The sequence below is a fragment of the Varanus komodoensis genome, unplaced genomic scaffold, assembly GCF_004798865.1.
Source record: "Varanus komodoensis strain SLA01 unplaced genomic scaffold, ASM479886v1 scaffold11, whole genome shotgun sequence".
NCBI lineage: Eukaryota > Metazoa > Chordata > Lepidosauria > Squamata > Varanidae > Varanus > Varanus komodoensis.
In genome coordinates, this window is record NW_025335317.1 from 24,330,111 (window position 1) to 24,344,824 (window position 14,714).

General features: G+C 40.4%; 1 protein-coding gene across 1 annotated transcript; it reads left to right on the forward strand.

Moving 5' to 3' along the window:
* Positions 1 to 784: 784 nt before the first annotated feature.
* Positions 785 to 14,385, forward strand: ANKRD22 (ankyrin repeat domain 22). The gene is made up of 6 exons (XM_044420121.1): positions 785 to 956; positions 7,999 to 8,190; positions 9,350 to 9,457; positions 11,964 to 12,041; positions 12,788 to 12,886; positions 13,969 to 14,385. The coding sequence occupies exons 1-6, from the start codon at positions 936 to 938 to the stop codon at positions 14,044 to 14,046; spliced, it is 576 nt and encodes a 191-aa protein (XP_044276056.1). The 5' UTR covers positions 785 to 935; the 3' UTR covers positions 14,047 to 14,385.
* Positions 14,386 to 14,714: the final 329 nt, after the last annotated feature.

Consider the following 14,714-nt stretch of genomic DNA (forward strand, 5'->3'; position numbering starts at 1 on the left):
GGAATACTGTGTGACATCAGACCAAGGAATCCAGACTATCCTATGGCTCTTCAGATGCTGGTTAGGGGCCATAGGTTTGCTCCCTTAGAGGATACAGGCGGGCAAAAAGAAAACACCTGCTGTAAAAGGCAGCTGAGTTCACTGGGCATTTGTCCTGCATATGTTCCAGTAGAGTAAATAATTGCCAGGCATGGTCTGTTTTTGCTATTTATGTGCATTATATTGTGTCTGCAAATGTCAGTATACTCTTTATTAATAATATTTATGTACTGCTTTATATATTACAATATCTAAGTGCTTTGCATGGAATAATACTAGAAACACTTTTAAAATGCACATATAATACCATATAGCATGGTATTGCTACAGTTTGAAACAGCATACATTACAGTTTGAAACAGCATAAATACATAATCATAATAATTTACAAGCCACTGAAAATAGGACAGTAATCTAATAATTCTGGCATTTCAGATTTTGCAGTTTTGTTCCCATTCCTACTTTTAAAAGTTAAATAAGAATTTTAAAAACCCTGGACAACTGTCAGTTCATTGCTTCTGATATTTTGAAAGCTTGCTTCAACATAACCTCTAATTCTAGGTTGCTTCACTGACAAAGTGAGCCAACTCTCTCTGTGTTGTAACTTGCACTAGGCTGTGAGAGCCTCCAGTAAACCGTCACTTACCTTTGTCTCACTGGGCTGGGCCTGTGAAGGCACAATCGGTTTTCTACGTGCCTGATTAAAAAAGGCCATACAGCAAGCACAAGGAGCACTTGTGGAGAATGGACAGTCCTGGAGTCTTTCTGAGCATGCAGCTTAAGGGCTTTTCAAATTAAATTTTATAACTTTAAGGAAATCAAAGGGCAATTCAAAGTCAAGAACCTGCTAGTTCAGCAAGGAGCAAAGGATTCCAGCCGGATTCCAAAGCAAAACCATGGGAATATTATACTCACAGGTATGTACCCAAACGTTTCCTCGACTGCTTTCTACAGCAGCAGATACTATGTACAGAACTCATTTCAACCTGTATCAAAGGATTTTAAAATCCTGTTCAAATACCTTTATTTGATCTAGAGATTACCTTTAAAACTTGATCTTGAGGTGTAAGGTGCAATAATAGTGAGTGGAATATGCAACAGGTCTACTGTGAATTAATGAGACATAAAGGTGAATTGAAGGACTATTGTGACTTTTGGCAATTGTCAAATGGGGAAAATATGAATAAGATGTTCTTTTTCAGCATTCTCAAGCCAGGATTTTCTGCAGATATTTGTTAATGAGAGAGGGGAGAGAAAAGTGATTGTTTTTCTTTCTGTTCACCTAAGTCCCTCACAGCATTAAAGTCTGGGTGTTGGGAGCTTTAAATTGGTTTATGAATTAATAGAACATGCTGACAATTGTTTGCCATTACAGAAAGGAAAATGGCTCTGTGGAAAATTATATATCTGGTTATTGTGTAACTCTCTAATATCTAAACTGGTCCCTCTGAGGGTGAACTTGGGTGGCTGAGTGCAGACAGGGCTGGAGCCAAAAAAAGTCACTAACAAAGAACAAGGAATTGGCTGTATGAGTTCCAACGTGTAGGGAAATACAAAGTCCACCCACCCCCCGCCCCACAACAGCCCCTACCAGCCAGTGAGGACTGGGCAGAATGTAAAGTTTAGTGTTGCCTGAAAAAGAAACGTGAGAAACTTGCACGTGGTGGTGGTGGTTGTAATACCAAATCAATTTGCTGGAGCCCATGTAGTATCCTGGAGAAAGTAATGGCCGGGGACAGCGAGATGATATGCCCCCTGACAAGGAGCATTTCTATTTCAGAGTGAAGGATGTATTGCTTGCAGGTCCCAATTGCATAAATTAGAAGTTTAAATAATAACTAACTGGTATGTATGTACTTTTGTTGTAGTACTGCTGTACCCATAAAGAAAAACCTGTCTCTTTATCTAAAAGGGGCATTATAAGGACTGCAACGCATGTGCGTGCGTGTGTTGGGGGGAGAGTGCAATGGGGAGGAGGCCATTATGACATCTTTACACATACCCAGGAGCTTGTAAACATATCCAGCTGGGCTGCATTCTGTTCCAGAAAATAAACTGGGTTTCTGATATTTTAATCTAGTCACCACGTTCTTTGTTTTACTCACGTTTTTAAAGTGCAAAAGAAGGAATTCTTAGTATATTTTGGAACTGTGTAATATGCAGTCAAGTGCATGCGTAGAACATCGATTTTTTTCTAGTCAAATGGAGGCTAGGGAACACACCCCACCAATATATGTTATCTCTTATGTGTTGCCTGATAATGAAATGCTTTTTTAAAAAATCTCAGTAAATGTTCATATAGTAAGCTATTTAAAAATAGACATATCCAGAAGCAGACCAGCAAGTGTATACAAGAGCAGGTCTGTCAGCACTAAACGATGGATCTTTATTTAAAGCATTTATAATCCATTCTTCAGCTGGAAAGGCTCACAAAAACAATGTATTACTCTGGATTTCACGGCAATAAAAGCAATATAGTTCCTACATTAAGGATTACACTCTTAAAAAACAAGACTTAAAAGAAAAAAGGATAGGGAAGGAAATGGTATCAGAAAACATTGGTATCAGTTCTTAATATTATATGGTTCTTATATTGACCAACAATGGAGCAGAACAATAAACAATCAGACCACCTTTTCTTTTTCATCCTTTTCCACTCTCTTAGATGCCTCAGGAAAGCCAATTATGTTCAATTCGTATGCACCTCTCAATGATTTCTAGGTTTTGTAATTTTCTTGACGTTTGCAGGATGATACATAATTGTGCACTGAATGACATTACCCACAATATGTCAACCTCCAATATCAAAAACTATTTTGCATTCTAGAATTTCAGTGGGCAGAGAATAATGAGATTCTGTAATGATTAATTTCCACTTTTTTTCAGCACCCTATTGGGTCTTTGATACTGATGAATTAGATGGTGTGGGCATGTTTGCACATTAAGTTTCAGTCTTATTGCTGTTAAATGCATATGGCCCCTACATAGGATGGAATCTGCAATATATGGTTGTTTTGTGTCAGTATATTGCTCGATTTTATCCAACAGATCTAAAGGAAGAAAGGGGAAAGCAAGAATGGCAATATGCATGGACAAATATTTACCATTTCTCCGGCCAACCCAAAGCATTCTGTCTGAGGCAGCAAGCTGTTGCCTTTTTACAGTCGCTATTGCTATAAATCCATTTAAAGTTGGTGAGTGTCCTCTTTTGTGGTAGCCCTGCAATATAGAATGGCTGAATAAGAATTTTAGGTACTTGACTCATATTTACTCATTTACTTCAGGACTATGCATCCATTCTACACAGCAATATGTGGTTGACCAAAAAAACAGGAAGTGCCAAACATGAGGCCAAAGAGCTACATAAAATTTTATTATGCCAATTTATATGTATAGATGGAATTGAGAAAAAAATCACTATAGTTTAAATAAAAACACACTGCATCTTAATACAGTAGGAACGATGTTGGGCTAGTAGCTACTCTACTGGATTTCAGGCAGGAATCTTTGGCAGTGCTGGGACAGAACCCAGGACCATCTAAACACAAAGCATGTGCTCTGGCACTGAGCCATGGCGGCATACAGGTATGTGAGAGGGTGTCACACGGAGGTGGGTAGAGACCTGTCCTCCCTTGCAGAGGAGGGCAGTACACGCTCCCAACGCAGCGAAGCTCCAGGAACCAAGGTTCAATTTGGATGCCAGGAAATACTTCCTGACAGTCAGGACCCCGAGGGTGTGGAATGGGCTTCCACGAGAGGTCGTTGAGGCCCCATCGGTGCGGGTGTTCAAGGATAGGCTGGACGTCCACATGGTGGGCATGGCGTGAGCGGAGCCGGCTGGAGCTGGGGGTCAGACTAGATGGCCCAGGAGGACCCTTCTGACTCGCTCAGTTTCTATGTTTCTCAGCTGGCTGTCTAGGAGCTACTCTTTCCCTCTGGTTGTATCTTGCTGGGGTGCAGCCACCCTCCCACCTGTACCTGAGTATTGGAATGTGCATTTGTGTTGCCTCCAGGAACCTCACAAGAGCAGCAACTTCTGTGTTTGGAGGCAGGCAGTGCACATTTCAGGCGTCAATGTGCAGATGTCATATAAAGCAGAGGAATGAACAGCCAGAAGAATAGGAAGACGTAAATATGGATTATTGGAAACTGGAGTTTGGGTGTAACCCCACCTTCATCAATCCTAGCATAAAGTCATAGGTTCCCCTTCCAGGCAACAACACAAATTAATTGATCCTAGTGCTTTTATGCAAAGTACATGAATATCTGGATTTTACTGTGAAGGATATTTACATTTTAACTGTTTGAGTGAATGCAGAGGACCGAGCACCAGCTTGCCCTCCTGAATGTATATATTGCCCTCATGAAAGCTTAAAGCTGTGGTTTCTTAGTGATGCCTATAAACCTGTAAAGCTGCAAACTCAGAGGATTACAGGCATCCAATGCCAGAATTTTCCCTAGAAGCAAAAATGAGCAAAGCTAAAGCCGCCATACTTTGGACACATCATGAAAAGACAAGAGTAACTGAAAAGGACAATCATGCTGGGGAAAGTTGAAGGCAGAGGAAGACCAGGAAGACCAAACATAAGATGGGTTGACTCCATAAAAGAAGCCACAAGGAAGCTCTTGCATTTACAAGAGCTTAGCTGAGCTATAATGGACAGGATGTTTTGGAGAACTTTCATTCTCAGGGTCACCATAAGTCAGAAAAAAACTCAGGCACATAACAACAAAAATCTGGCAGCACCACTTTGTGGATTTAAACAGTAACTGCAGTCTTAACATTGTGTCTGCCATCTCACTTCTTCTTCTCATATTCCTAAAACTTGTGGCGGAGGTGATGTATTAGATATATGATTCTGGCACTAGTTATTCACCTATGTTTGTGGACTGTGACCATAATGAACAATTCATTCAATCATTCATTATAATTATATTAATTAGTAATAGGCAAATCCTCAGGTTGATTTGTTTCTCCTAGGAAGGGGTTGCCTTTAGAGAGATGGCTTTGTGTTCTCTTAGTGCAGGCTCCTTACATGTATCAACCCGCATAGTAGAGCCTCCTTTTCAATTTCCCTTCAGGACTGTTTCAAGGCATTTTGGTGCCTAAGGAAGGAACAGTTTTATTCCCTCCATATGATACAATTCCTGGAGTGGGTGGGGGAGGAACATTAGTTTCTAGAAGGGTTTAGTGCAAATGGATGAGACTTCCTAAGGGGTGTGCCTATGCTCACATATGTTAAAGAGGCTGTAAAGAAACAATGGCCAGTTCACTATCATGGAACTGCTAGGCTGCTGTGTCTGAAGCATAATAATTCAACTCTTGCATATATCAGAGACACAACATTATTCAGGAGAGCCTTTCCCAACCTGCTGGTGCCCTTTAGCTGTCTTGGTCTACATCTCCCACAGTATCCCCCTCAGCCAGATTGGCCAGTGCCACACTGGCTCAAAATGATCTTTTTTTTAAAAAAACCCTTTTTATTATGCAACTTTGACAAAAGAAAAAGAGTGGCTATATACCTTGAATATATCTATTTCAATGCATGTAATTAAATATTTGTGTATAAAATACAGGTTTCTAAGAACTATACATAAACTTCAGCAAACGCAGACAAAAATCAAAATAAATCTCCATTAGCAGGTGGTATCTGTACAATGCCTGTTCAAATGCTGAAACTAGTTCTAAAGTCTTCAATACATTGCATTATAGGAGGTGATCATTTATCCTTCCATCATTGTAATCACAGTCTTTTAGCTGTCAAAGGATGCAGATAATCCATTTGTGGTGACCATGTGTTAACTTCCAGGAAGAAGGCAGATCATTTAAAAAAGCATGTACATCAGTGAATATGAAGGAGTTTTCCAATACAAAATGTAACTGTATAATGACCTCCTTCCAGAAAAGGGGCAAGTGCTGGACTTTGTTACAACATAGCCTAAAAGAAGCATTAACTTTGTTACACTTCTAACAGAAGACTTAAGAAAAGCCTTATTAAAGAGATGTTTCTGTATTCCAGAAACATATGAGATCAGTTTTTGCTGGATAAGATGTAACCTGAGATCTATAGATGTATCAGACACAGGTTATGCTGGGTCAGGAATGGTGGGAAATACATATGAAGACCTAGAGAACCAGACTTAATATATAGGTTCCGCCTAGTCTCTCCTTTGGTTCCCTTTCCCAGTGCTTTTGATATGGAAACTTGCTTTATGGTTCTTGGCTAAACAGACTTGGATGCTAGAGTTTAATGTCACTTTTAGATTTAAATGGAACCAGTGCAGAAGCTGTGTTTGAAGTTTGTCCTTTCAGAGCTTTGAAGTGCAAAGGCAAATGAAACAGAAAATGTTCACTGCTGACATACTTAATGTTTCTTAATGGCTTCCGCTTACCTGAGCTTTTATCAGTCTGCCACCTCACTAGGCTGCCCTGAAGTCAATGGTGTGAGTCATTTCCTGAGGCAGCTGCCCTCTCCCCAGGCTCTTTCATTGTAACCATTTCCAGAGGGGAAGTCATGCTCCTTTCTTGTAGCCAAGACAACAAAAGATCCTGTGGCACACATTTAAACTGGAGTGAGTGCTAACAGCATCCACGCTTGTCTTTAAGATGCCAGACATTCTAGTAGCAGTCCAAGGAAAGTGACAATCAGAAAGCACCCGTCGCAATCCTGGAACCAGCTTTAATTGATAGGTAGATGGTGTATAATCTGATACCCACAAATAGGGGTTCTTAATCACAGGTCAGCATGCTACTGAGGAAAGAAATGGGAGGGCACCATTTTCTGTTCTTGTTCTATAAAAAAAACTAGTTTTGTTTTTTTAAGTAAGAATGCACACTTGTTCTTTATTGAATTCTTTTTCAAGAGAGCCAGTTCACAAGGCCTCTTAACTTGGGTTGACAGCTGTTTTCAGCTGGCAGAGACCTGAGTGCTTCAAGGCACAGCCAGATTCCTATGGAATGTATGTTGAGCCATGCTGGAAACATTGCACAGTTCCATTCTTGAGGCTTCTAGGTGGGTGGTGGGGCATTGAACCAAACTCTGCCTAAACAAAAAGCTCTCTCGACCCAGAGCTTTCATTGGAAGCTCAGGTGACAGCAGTGGCGAGGAGCGCTTTCCTTCAACTTCGGCTGATCCATCAGCTGTGCCCCTACCTGGAGTACGACTGCCTGGCGACAGTGACACACGCGCTGGTGACTTCCAGCCTTGACTTCTGTAACGCGCTCTACGTGGGGCTACCCTTGAAGACGGTCCGGATACTTCAATTGGTTCTAAATAGAGCTGCCAGGCTGCTGACGGGGACTGGGCATTATGTTCACATGACTCCAGTCCTCCGTCAGCTTCACTGGCTTCCCATTGAAGTCCGGGCCCAATTCAAGGTGTTGGTGATGACCTATAAAGCCCTAAACGGCTTGGATCCTGGTTACCTGAAGGAGCGCTTACATCCATATATGCCCGCCCGCCCCCTGAGATCTGCGGGAGAGGCTCTTCTCCAGGAACCCTCCATGAAGGAAATTAGGAGGGTGAGTACTCGGAGAAGGGCTTTCTCTGCGGTGGCGCCCAATCTATGGAATGCGCTCCCCAGAGAGGTCCGCCTGGCGCCATCATTATTTGTTTTTCGGTGCCAGGCGAAGACCTTTTTATTCAAATGTCATTTTAACTGTTAATACTATTTATTTATTTCATTCTTCGGCCAGGGCGACTTATATTGTTAACTTGTTTTATATTTTTATTGCATTATATTTTAATTGATATCTTTGTGAGCCTCCCCGAGGCTTCAGCGAATGGGGTGGCATAAAAATTTTCTAAATAAATAAATAAATGAACAAACAAACACCACTCACTGGATACCTGCAACAAATCAACTGGTTATCACAACATGTCTAAGGTAATCAGAAAGATTGTTAAACCCAACAAGCTTTGTAAACATGCTCTTCATTTCTGTCCTCTCCCTTTTTAGCCCATTTGCCAGGCAGCTTATAACAATGATTTCAATGAAGTTCAGCTTTTGTTGGAAGAAGACCGCAATAACCTCAACATCCAGGACAGGTTTAGCGGAGACACTCCATTGATCTGTGCCTGCAGAAAGGGCCACAACAGAATAGTCAGCTATCTCCTGAAAAGGAATGCTGATGTGAACATGAAAAACAAGGTGAGTAATAGCAACCGTGTAATCAGTATGGTCTTACTGAGCTTCTGTCAAGAAAAGGAGGAGAGGCCCTGCCCTCTCATGATGCAACTGGCTTCATTTCTCTATCGCCATAGCATAGCCACCCTGTTCCAAAGACTTTGGGTGCTGAGCTCAGAGGTGTTGCACTGGGCTGTCCTACTGATGTCATTGGAGTGAGACCGCGGACTCGTGCATGCAAAGGTGTGTACGGGGGGTTGGTCACTCCCACGGAAATGGATGGAATGAGCAGCAAGGTATCCCTAGTGGTACTTTTCAGAAATCATTGGTCTAGAGGGAAAGTTACATTTTTGAATGAATATTGCATAGGAGGAGTGGTGCTGGATAGAAAATGTAAATACAGATAGGCCTTTTCATGTTTCTTTAAAAACATGTTCAAGGTAAAATTGGAATCATTTTGCTGTGCCTTGCCCGAATAAGAACGTACGATCCCTCCCTTTCTCCCTGTCTACTAGTAACTTTGCATTTGTTCCTGGAGTTTGATTTTTACATCAGTTCTTTTGCAGTTGGAGCCCATTCATACATTATGTTAAGGGCATAATGCTATTTAAGTTTACACAGAAAAAAGTCCTGTACAAGTCTCTTTGTCTAAACATGCATAGGATTGTACCCCAAGTCATGCATTTTTCATGCTGCAAGTTTTTACTTTGTAGTTGCACATAAATACTTTTTGGAGTCACTTTGAATGACAAGTGAAAGAGCATTCAAATATATTACATAATCCCAGGTTGAATTTCTGCTTCATGCTTTACAATACATAAACACTGAAAACACTGGTAATTCTTTACACACTCTTGTATATCTGTGAATATTGTCCCTTAATCAAAGATTATGTTGATGATAGATTATCAAGGTTATAGACTGATAGCAAATCAGACAGCATGTGAGTCTTTTTTGGACTCATCATTACAAAGCCCTTGAAGGACCACCAGCTTTTCTGGTCTGCAAGACTTATTGTTTCAATAGGACTGCATATGAGTTAAGCACGATCTCCTGCAGGAGCCCCATGGGCAATTCTTGCTATTGGAAGGTAGTGAAAACCCTCTCCAGAGACATCTATCCATCTATGTCTATGAAAAGATTAAAAGTCTTTAATTGTAATTACTCCTCCATTTCTTTTTAGAAAGAACGAACATGCTTGCATTATGCTGTCAAAAAACGGTTCAGCTTGCTTGACTACCTGCTCATTATCATCTTGATGCCAGTTATGCTTATCGGTTATCTCCTCATGGTAAGTTCAGTGAAAAACAAGGGTGAAATTGTGTTTCTCTGTGCTCTCTCTTGAACTTCCAGGCATGTTTTCTGCAATAACATATTTTATGTGTTCATCTATTTCAATATGCTCTTATTCTGACACTATTTTATTACCCTAGGCATTAGAAAAAGAGAAATTAACTCAGCTGCATAATTCCTGTAGTATACTATACTCTTGCACTTGTTTGGTTCATAGTTACATTTGAGTGCACACTAGAATCAATTAGCACCAGAATGAATTTCTTTGCATCATGTTAGGCAGAACTGTGAAGTCAAATGGGCCTTAGGAAGTCTGAGCGACAACAAAGCTAGTGGAGGTGACAGTATTCCAGCTGAGCTATTCAAAATCTTAAAAGACAATGCAGTAAAAGTGCTACACTCAATATGCCAGCAAATTTGGAAAACTCAACAGTGGCCGCAGGATTGGAAAAGGTCAGTTTCCATTCCCATCCCAAAGAAGGGCAATGCCAAAGAATGTTCAAACTACCGCACCATTGCTCTCATTTCACATGCCAACATACGCTGGATCATGGAGAAAGCTAGGGAGTTCCAGAAAAACGTCTACTTCTGCTTCATTGACTATGCTAAAGCCTTTGATTGTGTGGATCACAACCAATTGTGGAAAGTTCTTAAAGAGATGGGAGAACCAGACCATCTTATTTGTCTCTTGAGAAACCTATAAGTGGGTCAAGAAGCAACAGTGAGAACTGGACACGGAACCACTGATTGGTTCAAAATTGAGAAAGGAGTTCGGCAAGGCTGTGTACTGTCACCCTGCCTATTTAACTTATATGCAGAGCACATCATGAGAAAGGTGGGGCTAGATGAATCACCAGTTGGAATTAAGACTGCTGGGAGAAATATCAACAACCTCAGATATGCAGATGATACCACTCTAATGGCAGAAAGTGAAGAGGAACTAAAGAGCCTCTTGATGCGGGTGAAGGAGGAGAGTGCAAAGTTGGCTTGAAATGCAACATTAAGAAAACTAAGATCATGGCATCCAGTCCTCTCACTTCCCGGCAAATAGATGGGGAAGAAATGGAGGTAGTGACAGATTTTATTTTCCTGGGCTCCAAGTTTACTGCATACGGAGACTGCAGCCAAGAAATTAAAAGACGCTTGCTCCTGGGGAGGAAAGTTATGGCAAACCTAGATAGCATACTAAAAAGCAGAGACATCACCCTGCCAACAAAAGTGCGTATAGTCAAGGCTATGGTTTTCCCAGTTGCAATGTATGGCTGTGAAAGCTGGACCATAAGGAAGGCTGAGTGCCAAAGAATTGAGGCCTTTGAATTGTGGTGCTGGAGGAGACTCCTGTGAGTCCCTTGGACTGCAAGGCGATCAAACTGGTCAGTCCTAGAGGAGATCAACCCTGACTGCTCTTTAGAAGGCCAGATACTGAAGATGAAACTCAAATATTTTGGTCACCTAATGAGAAGGAAGGACTCCCTGGAGAAGAGACTAATGCTGGGAACAATAGATGGCAAAAGAAGAAGGGGGTGGCAGAGAATGAGGTGACTGGATGGAGTCACTGAAGCAGTTGGTGTGAGCTTGGGTGGACTCCGGGGGATGGTGGAGGACAGGAAGGCCTGGAGGAATGTTGCCATGGGGTCGTGATGGGTCTGACACAATTTCGTAACAACAACAACAACACGCAGAACATGTCCTATTTTCCTGGATGCCAGTGTTTAGTTCTCATGCAATTGTCACATATGATGACTGCATAAAATTACATATTTTCTAAAATGACAATATACACCAGGAAGCCACATGGCCAATCACAGCTTTCAAGTACATAGGAATGCATGTGAAAACATCCTTCATGTACACCTGATGTAGAAAATACCTTAAATAATTGTACAGATATCAGTGAAACATACTTCTAAGTATATGGGTATAGGATGGGTTCAGGGGGTGCTGAAAGGATTCATAAATGTTAATTACCTTGAACATTGAACTCAAAGGACTTGAAGATCAAATTCATGAAGAAAATGGCTTATTTCTGTCAGTGGCAAATACTGGAAAGCTTCAGAGAATTAAAAATATTTGGTACAATGATTTCCTTAAAATGGTAAATTAGTGCTACATCACAATTTGGATAATTGCATAGAAGAAAGTTTTCATTATCTGACTATGTGGCATGACAGTGAATCTAATATAAATGTTCCTTTTATCAATAACCAGATTTGTACAACTTTCTAACCCAACCTGCAAATAAGGTATACAGCCATAAATAACCCAACTGATGTCCAAATTCTCTGTGGCTTAATTTCCCATACCTTTCCTTCCCACTTGGTCTTCAAGCAAGCAACCCATTATCCTGTGAGGCAGAACCCATGTTGTCTCTTCTCCCTGCTTTGATAACCACTGAAGCTGCAAAAAATGTGCAGTTCTGTTCATTTTTTAAGTCAGTTTTTGTCAAATATTTCACTTTTTTACCCCATCTGTGGTCCATTTTCTACTCCATCTCTTATAAACAGGTATCCAAAACTAAGCAGAATGAAAACCTCATCAAGATGTTGCTGAGAGCTGGTGCAGATGTTAATGCTGCAGACAATGTAAGTGGACTAATGTGTGCACAGAGGGTTCTAGGACTGCATCTGCATTTAATTATTTAACTTTAAAATAAGAGAATTCTTCAGAAAGATACTGGGGGACATAATTACTTGATGGAGTGTAGTTCCCAGTGACATTGGATAGAGAAGAAAAGAGAGCTTTTCTCAATGGGCCTATTGGAGCATCCGTGCCCCCCACCCCCACCCTGCCACACACACACACACACACACACACACACACACACACACACAATGATGGCCGGAACAATACTGCTTCACCATAGATGTTCCCAGTGCTATTATTAAAAAGATGCAGTGCCTTGACTTCATTTAAGGTAAAAGAAAGAAAGAGATGGGCACCACACACGGCCACTCGAGGAAGCAACCCCTCACCCAGTGTCACTTGCCTGTTTGTGATCTTTGTGAAGCATTTTGTCCCTCATTCACTCATTAATTGACTCATTAAAACCACCAGATAGCCCACTGGTGAAATGTTTGGTTCAGATATTTTTAAAGATCTGGGCAACTGGAAGAAGCTGCTTAATTTCCTTTCCTCTTTTGACTGGCAAATGCCAAAGAGTTATATGAAAAAGTAGATCAGATTAGCAGATACACATCACAGCTAGAGAGCTAGTGAGAACTGTTCTCTCCTTTGCCTAGGAAAAAGAAAGATGCATTAATGAGGGTGCATATTAAGACATGATGGCTGCAACTTTTGTCTGAAGCTTGACCCTTGTGGTTCTTTCCAGTCAGGAAGGACAGCCCTTCACTATGCCTGTGAAATGAAGAACCAAACAATCATTCCTCTGTTAGTGGAAGCGGGTGCTGATCCTTCCATAAAGGATAAGGTAAGAAAAAACTTAAAATGGCTACAAGTATGACTGCTTTCATGAGTCCTCTGATTCATCTTTGGGTTCAGACTATATTAGCTGTTGTAGAGAACTTCTCTGTAGCTGTTCATTTCTGGAAAGGAAGGTTAGTGTTCCTTTTCACCCATGAAGGACATAAGCTGTTCATTCCACCATAACCCCACCTGTTGAGGAAAGAATTAATATTTATTCATTCATTCATTACATTTCTCTCTGGGAGGTTTACAGAAATTAAAATACTGGGAGGTTTACAAAAATTAAAATACTTCAAAATATAATATTGCACATCAAAAAGAAAAAAAAACCAGCGCTGTGCAAATGTTCTCTCAAAATTCTCCACTTTCACTGAAATTTCACTGAATTTTCCAGGGGTAGATGAAATTCTCACTATGTCAGACAGGAATTCCCACTGGTACGGTTTGCAGTTCTTTCTTTCTTTCTTTCTTTCTTTCTTTCTTTCTTTCTTTCTTTCAAAACATTACAAGTGTGTGTGTGGCAACAGCATCTTCTATTTATTTTGTGCCTCAGCTGTTAGCTTTGATGAGCTGAATCCAAAGGAAAAGTCTCCCATACAAGTAACATTGAAAGATTGGCAGTCTTGCCCCACAATACTCTTTCATATCCACAGATATGTACAAAACATTTGATTTCTGTTTGCAAATCATGTATATATGTCTCAGTCCCTCATGTGAGCAGGTGTAGGTTTTTCTTGCAAATTTCCAAATGTCTGATCACATTCAAAAATGCACTGTTCAAAATGTTTTTTTTTCAATGCGGGTTGCTTGTCAATTGGGGTAAATTGGACATTTGAAAATATGAACAGAAATGCACAGTTTTCTCATTAAAATTGGGAACTTTTACATTTGAATGAGCAAAAAAAAAAAATCAAAAACAAAAATGGGAGTGAGCTGAAACAAGTTTCAGGCTGGTTTGGGGGGATTTAGGCAAGTTTGAAAATTGCTGGTTCTCCCATTCCTGGATATTGCAAATGATCATTCCCAAATGGATTCTAACATCTTTAATTACTTTTGCTTTTGGTTTGCTTTACCTCTGTATTTCAGGAAGAAGAGACCCCACTGGAAATAGCAAGAAGACTGAAGTTTGGCAACATAGAAAACATATTGAAGAAAGACTCCTAGAACAAAATGGGATGCTATCAATGTTGCTATGAAGAAACAACTGTATTGTCAATTCATTGCAATATGTGCCATTACATTGACAACTTGATGATCTCATATTAAGAGCAGCTGACAAATTTATGCAGCACACATCACATTAAAGTGCTGCTCTGGGTTGATGGGTGATGTGGTTTGATCAGTTGGACATGTTCTATGAACATAAAGAAGTTCAATAAGTTTCATTCTCCTTTTGCAAAACTGGTATTTCTGAGAGTAAGAGCAATACTATTTATTTAAAATGAATGTTCTATCTGTAAGAGTTGCAGTTCAAAACATTCAGCAATAAAGGCTTGTTTTATACTTGTTTCCAGTCAGTCATAAGATGTATCCAGGGCACTTTAAATACAGAGAGCAAAAAGAGGGTTGGAAGACCAATATTCTTGGCCAAGAATATTCCAGCACATTAAATAAGTTCAAGATCCCAGATTGAGATGGATTGTTTCCTTGGTACTGAAGATGCTGGTGGAAGAACTCAGGGAGTTACTTGTGGAACCTCTATTACCATTGAGAAATCCTGGAGAACAGTTTACCCACTGTTTATTGCCCTTTATTTATTGCCCTTCATGAAGTTAGATGTTAATGTCCACTTCTGGATACCACAGTATAAGAAAAATTCAGATAAATGGGCA